General features: G+C 43.8%; 1 protein-coding gene across 1 annotated transcript in view; it reads left to right on the top strand.

The window, feature by feature from the left end:
- The window catches only part of Dock2 (dedicator of cytokinesis 2), a 419,530-nt gene that overhangs the window by 158,454 nt on the left and 246,372 nt on the right, over positions 1 to 14,704 (top strand). The window contains exon 26 of the mRNA XM_052759023.1: positions 14,115 to 14,263. Within this exon, the coding sequence (XP_052614983.1) occupies positions 14,115 to 14,263 (149 nt within the window). The remainder of the gene's footprint in view (positions 1 to 14,114; positions 14,264 to 14,704) is intronic.

The following is a 14,704-nucleotide window of genomic DNA, read 5'->3' as shown; positions in this document are numbered from 1 at the left end:
GTGGCTATTGACGGGCCTGTTGGAAAATCCTGCTGTTCAGCTCCCACCCAGCTAGCATGATTTGGACACATGACAATGTGTAAGCCTCAGCCTTGTGCTGGTCTAAGCATCTCAAGTGAAAATCCCCCATGTTTCTGAGCACCTGTTGTCAGATGCACCCCTGTATATCCATCCCCACTGCTCTTCAAGTACTGCTTCCCACTTTCCCTCCCTCCCTCCTCCTCTCCTCTGCATCTTCTTTCCTTCCCTTTCGCTTTGCTTCATGTTCATCCTCTCATTGCCTCCTCCTTCCCCTTACTTCTCATTTCATCACGGTCATCACCAAATAACCCAGGCAGCCGTTCTGCCAATAGTATCCCAGTTTCCTGCTGTGAACTCTTGTGGGTGGGAAACAGCCACATTCACTGTGTCGTTCACATAATTAAACGTAACTAAACTGGTATCTACCCGTTCTTAGATGTGTTTAGCCACCAGGGCTTTTGTTAAGTCCATCAGGATATCTCACAGGTTCTCAAGCTATTTCCATAGCAGTATTTATTCTGTTCTCTTCCATGCTATTTCTGCTATTCAGTCAGAGCACTGTAGCATGAATCTTAAAGGGTCATTAATAAAAAACTCAGAGCCAGGTATTGGGGTGAATGCTGGAAGATCAGGGAAGCAGAACAAGCCACAGCCACCTTACCTTGCCAGTTTCTCAGCTGATCCTGTTTCCTCAGACTGGAAGCCTCTGAGTCCTCATCCAGAATGAAACTCAGCTGAACTGCTGCTAAAAGCCTAAAAGCTTAACAAGGCTCTAGTTCCTGGTCCTCACACCTTATATACCTTTCTGCTTCCTGCCATCACTTCCTGGGATTAAAGGCGTGTGTCACCATGCCTGGCTGTTTCCAGTGTGGCTTTGAACTCACAGAGATCTGGGTGGATCTCTGCCTCCAGAATGCTAGGACTAAAGGTGAGTGCCACCATTTTCTGGCCTCTATGTTTATCTAGTGGCTGTTCTGTTCTCTGACCCCAGATAAGTTTATTAGGGTGCACAATATTTTGGGGAACACAGTATCACCACATTTCCCCCTTTTGTCTAAAATTTAGAAAGCTTATAATTAATACAAGAAAAACTATATCCAATAAGTATATACAATATATGCAGTCAAGAATTACATTAACAATGTCTAGTTCATTAACATTTGACAGATTCAGACAAAAAACTCCATCATATATATTAACAATGTCCAGTCCATTATCATTTGACAAATTCAGATAAAAATTTTCATTACTTATCCTATTTAAAACAAGTAGTTCCTTTTTAAAGGTAGATTCAATAATCTCCCTTTTTATCTTATCACATCCATAGTCTCTTTTTTTCTGAGTAGATCCAAAAATCTACGTTTTATCTTATCATTTCTTTATCTTCTCTTTTTTTCAGGGTAGATTCAATGATCCACCCTTTTCTATATCCTCTTTTTTCTTTTTCTTTTTTTAAAACAAGAACCTTGTATCTAATCTCCTTTGTTTAGCTTTTTTTTGACCATTAACAATTAATAACTTGTAACCAACCATAGTAAACAATGATAATATCCATAACTCATTAAATGACGAAAAAACATCCACTCCACATCTTGGGAATGTGGGCGTCATGTTCTTAAATTACTTCCTGCTCTCTGGGGGCAAAGACATCTTTAGGGCATCCTGAAAAGAAAATTTTGGGGCTAATTGTCAAGTCCTGAGAGAGTTAGTTGTATCATTTTTCCGGTATCTGCATAATGGGAAAGTACAGGGCTTGTCTCAAGTCCTTGCTGGAGTAGTTTATGAATCTGGATCATCTCAGCTAGCCATCTCGATATTGTCCTGACCAGTTTGTAGTCCAAAGTTGATCTTTCTGTGGTGTTAATCAGCTTAATGGCTTTACCATAGTCCATGTGGAATCGTCATTGTGGGTCCTGGCATCCTTTTGGAGATTTCAAAGTTACTGTTAGGTGCGGTCATGGTTCCTGCAGACATTTTTTTTTTTTTTTTTTTTTTTTTTTTTTTTTTTTTTGGTGTCTCCTCTGTGGTTTGGAGCAATCACAGTCTGATAAATGTCTGTCTCTCGGAACCATGAACGTTCTTTCCTAGAAGAGAAAATCTTCACAGCAGTTTATCTCCACCATTTGTCTTGCCAAACTTTTCCAAACTTACCTTTGTGAATGCTTTCTTGTAACATGATGGTCCTGGCAATTCTTCTCTGAACAAGCAGCAGGAAACCCTTCATCCCAGGTAGCAGCATCACCCCAGTCACCAACAGGATGAGAAGCAGCCGGCAACTTGGAGCAGCAGCCACCACCTCCAGGGTCCCACTGTCACCGTTTGTAGCTTGGTCCCGTTCACAGTTTCTCCTCAGCAAGCCTTCTGGGCTGGTCTCAAATTTGAGATCCTCCTGCCTCTGACTCCTTCAGTAAATCCTATGCGTGTGCATCACCACAACTGGGCGAGTGTAGCTTGGGTCTGAGCTGGGGCCCGCAAGACCATAGGCAAGTAGCTTTTTCGCAAATTTGTACCCGATAAGTTGGGCGCCAGATGTAGCACAAATCTTAAAGAGTCTTATTAATAAAATACTCGGTCAGAGCCAGGTATTGGGGTGAATGCTGGAAGATCAGAGAAGCAGAACAAGCCACAGCCACCTCACCTCTCCAATTCCTCAGCTGATCCTGTTTCCTCAGACTGAGCACCCTCGCCCGCCGATCTTCCTTCACTTTCTTTTCCTCTCTCTGCCCATCACTGAAGGCTTGGCATCACATTCGCTTTGGCGCTGATCACATCTGTTCTTATCACCTGTGTCCTGGTCAGGTACCTCCCTGTTGACATTTACAGCTGTTCAGTACACAGTGGTTCACTCTAGTAGACGGCACATCAAGGACTAGCACAAGTCATGAAACCCCTTTGTTTCCCCCTTTATTTAGTTGTACAAGGAGCTGATGACACTGAAGGAGCTGCCAGCACTTGCTTTTCTGGGTTCTTTTTAGAATGAGCATTGTACTACCTGACATCGAAGGCAGCTGATCACTTAACGTAGAACAGCGATTCAGAATGTTAACATTCAAAGGAAGAGTTTTCTTTAAAACTTTAATGTCGGAAGGACATGTGTTTACTGGAAAAAAAAAAGTCCTCTTTTGTTCAAAGACCTCCAGAGTTTGGCTGATTCTCTTCATGGTCCCAAGGAGGATGGCTTGGGCCTGTGTGTTGACCTTCAGGTCCCTCTGACATCTTCTCTCCTTTTTATTCTTTTTGGACTAAGGTAGCATATGAGGAAGTATATACAGCTAATAATGAATATATGAACAAGTAATGCCCCAAATAAAATATTAATATCAGTTTCATAGGAGTACAATTTGAGATTCATCCTCAGGGACCGAACATAATTGGAAATGCAGTGCGTTTCATTGTGTGTGGTTTTTATACTGTTCCTGTCAATTGACTGCTCCTTTCTTTATTCCACTCGGACGGCCCTGAGGGTGAGGACTGTATATCCTTGTTGCTTTGTGGGGAGAGCTCATTACAAGTCGTTGTGGAATATTTATTCTCCTAGCTTCCTTCTGTCTCACACTCTCCCAAGCTCCTCTCCTATTGTTTTACAGTCCAAGCAGAATCTCTTTGATTCTCTTATTTAAATATTAAGCCTAAGTGTGTGGTTCATTAAATCACTCTTCACTTTGGGCTCTCTGGGGCAGGATGCATAGGGACTGGTAGCTCTGTTACTCAAATACAAAAAAAACAAAACACACACACACACACACACACACACACACACACACACACACACACACACAAGCTGGAGGATAAACCTTCCCATTTCCATTTTTATTTCTAGGGAGGGAAATGGTGTAGATTTTAGACCTTCCCTTTTTAAGCAAGTTCTACTTGTTTGAAGCATGTGACTTGGCTCTGATTTCCCTTCACGACACCCAGTAGCGGGTTTAAAGGTGTGGAGCTTTAAGTGTAGAGGCCCCAGTCACCCTTCTTTGCAGCTGAGGTGGGGAGGGGGAGAAGGGAGGGAGAGGGAGCCAGGGGATGACTGAAAACAATTACCATTTCATTTCGCCAATGCTTGAATCCAGACGCATTTTCTCATTTACTTCTCTGAAAGCAGGAGCCCCTCTCTTAGCCTTAAAATGCAAACAGGAGGCTTTTTAATGGGTGGTTTTTCCCAGAAATGGAATACTAGTGCTCCCATTGATCTGAGACATCGCTGTTGGGTTTTGTTCTTTTTGATATTTGTGAGTTTGGTGATGGCAGTAGCAGAGGGCTCCTGGGTGGCTTGAGGATTGTCTGTAAGTGGCATTATTACTCTAAGTTGCAAAGAGCAATGTAAGAGGCACTCATAGAGAGCTTGCCTGAGCCCTCTGCAGTCTGTCCTCACACAGAAAAGGAGAAGGAAAATGCAAGGCACATGTAGCAATCACTTTGATTTATACCCGCCTGCCTTGCAGAGCTCAGTTCTCTGCATTTTGTATTTTCCCTTACACACGCACACACACACACACACACACACACACACACACACACACACACACAATGTACTTTGAGTGATGCAGATGATCACTCCAGTCCACTTCATCCCAGTGTGACTGGACCAGGCATTTGGTGAAGTACATAACTTAGCTCCAGCTGAAGGCCCAGCACACTCTACTGTGGACCCAAAACTTCTTGGACTCAGCATCCAATCCAGATGCCTCATTACACACAAGATCTGTACTAGAATGTAGATCACATTGCATTTGGATCATCTCATGAAAGAGGCATTTGAAATCCCATCTACGGGGAAAGAGAAGTGTCCTCTCCAAGGTCACACAGCTAGGCAATAGTAAGGCTGGTATTGAAACCTAGGTCTTTCAACCCTGACCCCAGAGCTCTATATATTTCTTCACACCTTCCTTTGTAATAAGGTAAAGCCACAGAAGGGTGAGATATTACCAGAAGGAATGACCACAGGAAGTAGGGAAGGTGAGGAAGAGATGCCATACAATTCTCCTTTCCACGCAGTCCCCAGATGTGACCACCTCATTTCCTTAAGGATTACAGAATAAATAACAGTGTAATACACCAACATGAAGCATTATTTTGGTCATGAGAGTATCCCTACATTCAGACAGGCAAGATCCCCTCTGCCATTAGCAGACATAGTTCACTCCACACTGCATGAACAAGATTGTGCAGGAATTGTGGGAGATGTGGCTTGATTGCACTTGGCTATTTCTCCCCAGCTTCTGAGGTCTACTGGGGGAAAGGTACCAAACTATGCCAAAGTCACAATTGCTGTTCACCAGCTGAGTGGAATGAGATAGGGAGACTCAAAGTCAACATTCCACTCTCTTCCTTTCTCCTAATAGCTCTGTCCCTTATTAAGAGATGTCTGTCATAATGCCCCTGCCTGCTGAGGACACCCTGTTCAATCATATTATTACAGACTAACTTACAAAAGTTACAGAGTTAGAGTCCCTGGTTAGGGAGGGTTTGGGATTCATGAATGCATGGGTACAGGTGTGTCCAGAAGGGACAGGTTGTGGGGAGGGGAGTTGGGAACTCTGTGCTGTGTGGTACATAGGAGAGGCAGTGGGTCAAGGAGACTTAGTTCTGGACAGATGTAGGTGTTGCTGACTGACTGTTCCAGCAATGTCCCAGATGGGGCTGAGTTGCATGTATTATTGATTTGGAGCCAAATATGGTAGAGGAATGTCAGAGCCAGCTCATGGCATTCAAAAGGCTACAGAGCACACTTCATTAAGTGCCTTTGAGGTGATACACACTGCTTCCTCAGGTATCCAGGATCATCCAGGACAGAGGTAACTCAGTTCAGCTCTAAGCTCTCCTAGCTTGGTAGATGGATGAGACAAGGTCTTTTACCAGGCGGGGTTGCTCTCATCCAGTGTAGCATGGCACATGTGACCATTCTGAGCATAAGGGGCATGTCAAATTGTGGAGCACACTCAGCTAGCCTGGGTTAAAAGTTTATTTTCCTAAGACCATCCTCTTTGGAGCTGTGTGGTTTAATGAAGAAGCTTCAGAGAGGGGACAGGTCAGCAGCTGCAGTGGGGTGGGTCCAACTGAAAGCACAAGAACCTGTTAGCACATGACTGTCCTGACAGCTTTGGAAAGTGTGACGCTAGGCAGTCCCTGCCGCAGCCACTTTGCACCTCCTGGGAGGTGTTCACAGGAGCCTTTCATTACCTGCTAGCTGAAGCAAGAGGCTTCCTGATTAGATCCTAATTTGATAAGCTCTATAAGGAATCTGTTGCTTGGTACCCAACACTTAAAGATGCCAGTGTTTACCACGCGTGTACCAGTCCACCTGCAGGCTGTATTGACCCAGTTTCCAAAATGTAGCCTAAGTCAGTCCATATTCTGCCTCCATTGCTGTTAAAAAACAAGCAAACAAAACCCACCAAGCTTTCTGTCTTCTCTCATCCGCACTGCTATAGCAAGGAGGCAGGATAGTTCAGGAGCTGTGAACATGGCTCTGGAGTGCTGTTTTCTGGGTTTAGATCAGCTCTCTCACTGCTACCTTTAGTTTTAGTTAAATTAATGAATGTCTCTGAACCCTTGTCCATAGAAGAGGTGTGAGATCCTGAGCTTTAGGAAGAATGTCCAAGAGAGCGCGGAGGCTCAACACCCTCCCTTTCCTCTCCAGGAAGCTCCTCCTGTCGGCTGCCTTCCTTTCTAGAACCAACCCCCAGGTCCCCAGAGAAACACAGAAGCAAAACCTTGCTTATGTCTGTGCAATAAACCTGGCTTAACTCTTTGTACTGATCAAATCCTCATCATAGTCCAGATGAGCCCCGCCCCCCCCCCCCGCCCCCCCCCGCCCTCCTCTCCAAATCTTCTGTCCCATGTTACAGTCCACCCCTTTCTACAGTCTAGCCACACTTGCCACTAGGCAAATTTCTAATATCAAATCTGCACCGAGGGCCAAGGCCTCCTGTTTCCTCTGCTCCCAAATACTCTGCCCTGAGATCTTCTTTGTATGGCCATTTCCTATCAGTTCTGCATTTAGTCTCAGACACCTCCATGAGGGCATTCAGGAAATGGTCCTTCCATTCAAGTTCTCTCTAGCTTGTTTACTAGATCCTGTGTCAAAGCCTTATCCCCATTCTCTGCCTAGCACAGCCAGAGCCTGCTCCTAAGGCTGCCTCTCTGGCAGGAGCCTGCTTTAATCCGTGGACTGGAAACATAAAAAGGGCCTTGGGCTGTCCATCCTCTGAGTTTGAATACCCTAGGTCCTTCGTCCCCATGGACTTGCCTTCGGAGAGGCTACAGGAGGTCTGGAGGATTATACCCTATTCTTCCTGTTCCCCATGGGTCCCCACTTTCCCGTTCCTGTTTCAGGGGTTGCTGTTACATGCAGACCTTATCTTGGGCCTTGCTACTGGACAAGCCAATCATTAGTTTCTTTCTTTGTTTATCACAGCCTATAGAATAGAACATCTTCAAAAGCAGTGCTTGTCCCAATAAGGAGTCATCAAGATGTGTTTCTGTATGTTTATACACACAGCACACAGTAAACAATGTATGACATACATGTTACATACAAAGGACACATACATATTACAGGCATATGTTATGCAACATAGAGACTGTCAGAGGTTTAAAATGTCTCTATCTACAATCAGTGTGACTTGAGGGATACATTCGTATCACTGCCTCTTAAAAGTTCCTGCAACTTGGAGCTGGGGAGACAGTTCCAGGTCTGTAGGGACAGAGACAGAGGATCCCAGTCTAGCTGAATTGGAATCTGAGCTCCGGGTGGAGAATGATACAGACAGATGATATTAACCTGGCAAGGGCACTTGTGCCCACACACATGCACATGTATACCTAATCTCACACACACACACACACACACACACACACACACACACACACACACACACACACACGGGATAGAGAGAGGAGGAGGAAGGGGGAGAAGGAAGATCAGGCAGGGAGGGAGAAGTACAAAGTTCTGGTGAGTTGGTGTCAGTCTATTTTTTTCTACCATGGCTGTGCTACTTTGTGGACTATCCAGTCATTATAGGGCTTCTGCTTGCAAAAATCCCGTTTTATGTTAACTATAAAATATATGTGATAGAAGCTTACAAGCCTTGAATGTTAAATCTATCTGGTCAAAGTGGGAGTTTGTTTTGGAGTGTCGGTGGGTGTCTGGAATAAAGCTGGAGAATCATGTCTCTTCTGGAGGGTCCACTGCCGCCTAATTAGATCTGCTTCTGCTGAGATTTCTGAAGTCATTTTAGCCATTGCTGAGCTCTACGATCTCTAAATAGCCTGTGTTGTCTGGCTGGGGAGGCATATTTTGGCCCGTAGGTTCAAAGTGGGGAGATGTACATCATGGCAAGGGCTGGAGGGGGGGAGTGATGATCTGGATATAGTAATTAGGTGTGTTTTCTGGGAGTGATCCATGAGTTGCCACTGAAAAAAATGAGTTGGGAGAGATGTTAGTAGAATCACACAAGAATTGTAACCTGATCTGGAATATAAAGTTTGTGAGTGGTTATTGATTTCCCTCAGTAGGTGGAATGTGTTTGCTCTGTGACACCCTGGCTGGAGCAGGGAGGTTGGGAGAACAAATTGCTGACTGTCAGAGTCGTGCTGTGTCTATGGAGTGCCTCCTTCTCGTGTAACTGGTCCAGCCAAGTGGCCTTTCACATCTGCAGATGGTCCATGAGCCCAAGGGAAAAAGGCAGCTAAGGGAAGTCGAGCCCTGCTTACTGAGCTCAGCCCTGCCCAGTGGAGCTGGGGTTTTAATCAAGGGCTTTCCCAGTGCGCCAGAACACACTGGGGAGGCAGAGTAAGCCTTGACAGCCAGAAGCCCTCTCGTTCCCCAAGAGGGTTAACCTGAGCTGAATTTGCCTCCCAGTCAATAGGAACTTGGCCAAAGCCCAATGAGTTTCACCTTAAAGTCTGTGAAATATTGACCAGGATTGAAGAGACGATTAACTAGTGCTGGGGACAAAGTGGAAGGCTGGCTTGGAATGAAATTACAGACACCACGGTCAGGCTTACAGAGCTGGGTAACCACCTGAAGACACAGCAGGACATAGCCATGTACTGTGTCTAACCCCTTCCTCTGAGTTTACCAATCTCTAGAATGTTCCACAGACTCCCCACGGGATGGACTGAAGCAATACCTGAGTTCAGAGACTAGTGAACGTCTCTCTATTGGGGACACGAGGTGCCAGCCTTGCCTTCTTAGTTTATGAGAGATTTGTTTGCATTTTCTCTCTCTCAACCTTCTTTTCAGAAGAGAAGGGTCAGAGTTTCTTATTGAGTGTACTGCATTATATCCAGAGGCTCCTGATGATACCCATTCTGTCCTAGAATGAGTGCACAGACATTGGCCTTGTGCTGGCGCAGAGCTGGTACCGCTCAGAAATCTGGAAGCCCATCTAATGGGGAGAGGTTTAGAATGCATGATGACTAGCATCTGTTGTCTTCATTTGGACTTTGGCTTTACTTCCAGGGTGATCAGTAAGAATCACATTGTCCATCCAGTTCCAAAGATAATGACATAGTATGTATGATTCCTGATAAGATAGAAACACATTCTAGGTGCTACAGGGACACAGGGGATGGTTACCCCAGTCAGAATGGAAGCACCAAGAAAGATGTCCTAGAGGATTTGACCTCCAAGTTCAGACCTAGAAGGCAAGGACCAGTCAGGTGAAGGGTATTCCTGTCAATGAAAGCAATGTGTAGAAAGATCCAGAAGTAAAGGACGGTGACGAGTGAGGTGGAGGAGCATCTGGAGAGGTGAAGAAAGGGTCTCACAAAGGGTCTGTAGCTGCACCAAAAGGGCTCTAAGACACCCTGAGAGCAATTGGAAGTCACTGAAGAATTTCTAGACTGCAGTGACTGTATAGAGAGACAAGAGATAAATTAGGACATGTGACCCAGAACATGGAAACAGCTAATTCATGACAGGTTGGGTGTTGATATTGAGAAAGGGATAAAAATCAAAGGTGGTACCCCAATTTGCTTGGTTGACTGTGATAGGGTTTTTTCTTCACTCTGAGAGGAAGCCGAAGAGGACAGGTTTGAGGGAAGATGTCATATGCAGATGTGGACCACTTTCCTCTGGAGCTCAGGCTGTGGCTGTGGCCACAGAAGCAATTTTGACTCAATGCTCTTCAAGGTGGTTCTTCAAAGAGGGTGGAGACTGCCCTTCTCTCTCTCTCCCTCTCTCTCTCTCTCTCTCCCTCCCTCCCTCTTTCTTTCTTTCTTTCTTTCTTTCTTTCTTTCTCTCTCTCTCTCTCTCTCTCTCTCTCTCTCTCTCTCTCTCTCTCTCTTTCTTTCACTGGCTGATGTTATATGGAACACGTGAAGGAAAAGAAACTCTTATTTGAAGTATCCCTGGGTTATACCACACTGAAAAGGCACATCCCACTTCAAAAAGGCTATGAGGTCAGGCAGGCGACACCACCCACCGTAGACCAAACTTTCTTGAGAAAAAAAATGAAAACTGAGCCCAGGCATGCTGCATTTTTCTCCGCAGTCACTTGGACAAAAGAAACTTTCGATTAAAACACAGAGAATCGAGTAACTATGCCGACTTCTCAGTAGTGGTCTGAATTACAATTTGGATTTGACACCTGATGGCCGATCACCCAGCCTTTGTCACTGTGGGTACCTGAGGCAACCATCTCACATGGGATTCGGGTCTGTGATCCTCATTATCTCTGCCTACAAAGATTGATTTAAGGCTTTGCAAGATCTGTCTTTTAAACCATTTGTGTCTGTTTGCTTGACAATCAAGAAATGATATAGAAATGCTGCTTCCTGAAGCTACACTAGCTAATGTAATTTCACAGCTCCAATTACAAACCAGAAAAAATTATTTCATCCCCGAACAGGGGAGTCAGACATTTCTGAGAAATCAGAGTTAACAAGAAGACAAAGTCTTTTCTGTAAAGTAGACTGCAATATTGATGGCTTCCTCGGTGAGAATCTTGCTGAGTTTCAACATCAGCGGCCTCCATCATCCAGAGATGCTGGTCTTGCTAATATGTAAAGCCTACACCTTTCAGATGGATGGAGTGCTGCTTCTTCAGAGGTCTGATCTACTCTAGTGAAAATGTTCACCTGTCTGCCCTTCTGTCTGCCACTTCTGTGAACCTGTATTTTATGTGGTTGTAGAATTTTGTATGAAGCTTTAACGATGATTCGATTTAACAAAGGGTGTGTGACTGAGTTAGTTAAATTGCACAAATGGGTTAATCCTTTATCTGACTTGATGTCTTCTTCTTGCAGGTCCGATTGATCTCATTTTACAAATGATTTTTAAGTTTTAAGTCACACAGTCCTAACTCATTGGTTTCCTAACCTTTTCTCTTTTGGATCCTGAAGACGGAGCCAAGCACCTCATGTATACTAAGCACATGCTCTACTCAGCACTACATTCCCAGCCATAGTCATATTTTAAACTCAAGATAACTGACCACTCTTCATCAGTCTTTTCCACCTTCCTTCAAGGTCTTTGGAGATCCCTAGCCTCAACAGAATACATTTGATGTCAGAAGTAGGAATCTGGTGTAACGATGAGGGACCAGTGCACATGCCTGTTCTTATTGTCACACTGGTTCACTACAGTGGCAGCCCTGTGCTCTTCAGCTGCTCCAGCCATTCTATACAGTGCAGTGAATCTTCTCAAGGGGCATTTTTGGGGACTCTCTCGTCCAGGCAGCTGTAGAGGAGGAAGACATTCTGCTGCGCTGTAGATCTCTGTTGTGAATTTACTTCCAAAACTAACTTTTGAGGAGAAGGATGGTGCTCATCTTCTGATGGTTAAAAGACAGGAACAACTGTGAGGCATAACTGGGGCGTGGAGTATTCTGAAGTTGGAATTATCCATATTCTGAGCAAGGGCTTCCTGCCTGAAATGATCTTATTTGGTTTTCCTGTCACATGTACTCTAACACCTGGGATTTCCTCTAACAAATCCAACGTTTTCAAGTTGCAAGTCAACATCCCTTTAAAAATGCATTTTGAAGCCGGGCGGTGGTGGTGCACACCTTTAATCCCAGCACTCGGGAGGCAGAGCCAGGCGGATCTCTGTGAGTTCGAGGCCAGCCTGGGCTACCAAGTGAGTTCCAGGAAAGGCGCAAAGCTACACAGAGAAACCCTGTCTCGAAAAACCAAAAAAAAAAAAAAAAAAAAAATGCATTTTGAAGCAAACATCTAAACAAACATGTAGGACGCTTCTTCTCTGGATCTGCGAACAACGAAAACCTACTTTGGAAAAGTTACATCTAAACAAATGTATTCAGAAGATGAGCCATTCATAGACCCTGGAGAAGCTGCAGAGCTAGTCAACAGGGAGGGCAGAGCTAGAGTAGTTCTGAGGAGGGAATGGCGGTGAGGGTATGGCCTCCTCCATGCAGATGACAGCTGAACTCCATGAGGTCTGGAATCTGTGCAATGGTTCAGAGTACAGGCTGTGATCACTCGGGATCCATCACTTCCTACCTGTGCACACATGACATTGGCAAAATAAGGAGATAATATCACCTTCTCCTCCAGTGACCAGAAAGAGTAACTGAGTTAACTCTTGCCAAATATTCAGATGGTGCATTTAAACTTAGCATGCTGTAAGCACTCCATATATGTTAGCAGTTAATAATGTCATCTGTTACCATTATAAATGATCCCTGGAGATTCCCATGCCAGACACCACCATATTTAGGACTCAGTGCTCAGCCCTTATCCTAAGGAGTACAGACACCATCCAACAGTTTCTCAGGGTTGGAGCCCATGGTGGGATGTCTTCCCCAGAGTCAGTCAGGATGCTGGCCAGAAGAGAGGAGTGCAGATGTCGGGGTAGAAAACAAGAGCTGTCCTTGGTGTCTTTCCTCTTCACCTTGATTTAGCTTCTGCCCTTTCTTATTGTTCGTTACCTTGGTGGGATTTTAAGTACCTAATGGGAAATAATCACGGCTCATCCTGTACCTTCAGAAACCTGGTGCCTCAAAAGATATAAGAAACGTTCAACATCTAGTTGTTGGATTGAATTTAAATGACATTCTGGTGTATATGATTCATGATTCATGTCTTAGCTCAAGTGGCATCTGACTATGGATGATTTGAAACAGTTTTGGATCTTTTTTTTTCCCTTATAGGTTTTTTTTTTTAAGGGAAATGTAGAGATAAAATTGTGTAAGACTTTAGAACACTCCAGAAAGGTCCTGAGATAGCACTGTCAGGAGAGATCCTCTTCTCCACCAAAGTTCTAGTTTATTTCACTCTGAGGGCAATGTACACAGGAGCCAAGCGGAACATTGTTCAGCGTTTGTATTGTTTTAGAATTTGAAAAATGTCCAACAATAGGATTATGGCCAAATAAGAAAATATATCTGTGATGTGAGAGTGTTACAGTAGTTAAATAATTAAGTTAGTTGCTACACGTAAAAACATAAAAATTGCTCCAAGGAATATTGGTAAGTGAATGGTATTAAGGAGCTAAGCAACACCTGTAGCCATGCCTTGTTTTGAAAACAGACAGAGGCAGAGGACACTGTAGGATTTATTCTGCTATATATGGAAAGTCATACACAAAGATCATGATAGTTTATAACCACAATATGATATGAATTCAAGTAAACACAAAATGAAAATGAGACTAGGAGAATTTATACTGCAACATTTGCATATGTGTATATGTTTTTACATATTTAAACATATAAAATAAAATAGATAGTTGATTCTAGGGAATGAAGGACAGGGGAGAAACCAGATTTGTGAATTATATTCTAAGGAAATCTTACCCTAACCTTTAATACTTAATCTTTTTTACACAGAAAATATATTTGTTAATTATCACCTAATGAAAAAATTATCTAAATTGCTATTTAAGTTCTGTAATAATTTAATTACAAATATATCATAGGGTATATCTATTATAATTATATATAGCACATTGTGTTTATGACTATTGTAACATAAAGGTAAATGTTTTCATGAGAAATGATAAAGAAAAAATGTATTTCCTATATTTATACATACATACATACATACATACATACATATTACATATATGAAGGAAAGAAAAGAACAAAACAGGAAGCCTATATACATGCCTGTCACTACTTTGCTTCCAGAATGCCGGGACATTCTGCTTCCTGTCATCACCAAAGAGCTGAAGGAGCTGCTGGAGCAGAGGGATGATGGGCAGCACCAGGTCTTGGAGAAGAAGTACTGTGTGGAACTGCTCAACAGCATCTTGGAGGTCCTTAGTTGTCAGGATGCGGTGAGTCCTCAGTATGCGATTGCTGCCCTGGGCTCAGATCTGGGCTCAGCTGATTAAGCTGTAAAATATTGATGCTTGGTGAAGATCATCTGAAATCTAAAGAGAGAAATCAACACCTGCTCGGCAGCTTGACTATTCCAGTGACGTATCTTTCATGGCTGTGAATGATGGAGCTGGGATAGACAGCAGTCAGGAGTGCACATTTTGTTATCCTGTGTCCTAGTGGACAGATTTTTCCCCAAATGCAGCCATGAATATCATCATAGCCTTTCTAGGTGGTTTGCACATGCCTTGTCTGTTTTTGTATCCCTAGTTTTCAGGGCTGCCAAGGGGAGCTTCTTATGCTCATATGGGCAAGAGAACAAGCTCGGTGACTTTCACCCCAAGGGGCTTGAGTTTGGTGTCTCAGAAGACCTCTCACAGTGATAGAAATAGTTAAGA

The sequence above is a fragment of the Peromyscus californicus genome, unplaced genomic scaffold (genome assembly GCF_007827085.1).
Source record: "Peromyscus californicus insignis strain IS unplaced genomic scaffold, ASM782708v3 Scaffold_3__1_contigs__length_106647218, whole genome shotgun sequence".
Taxonomy (NCBI): domain Eukaryota; kingdom Metazoa; phylum Chordata; class Mammalia; order Rodentia; family Cricetidae; genus Peromyscus; species Peromyscus californicus.
This window is presented reverse-complemented; position numbering and strand designations above follow the sequence as displayed.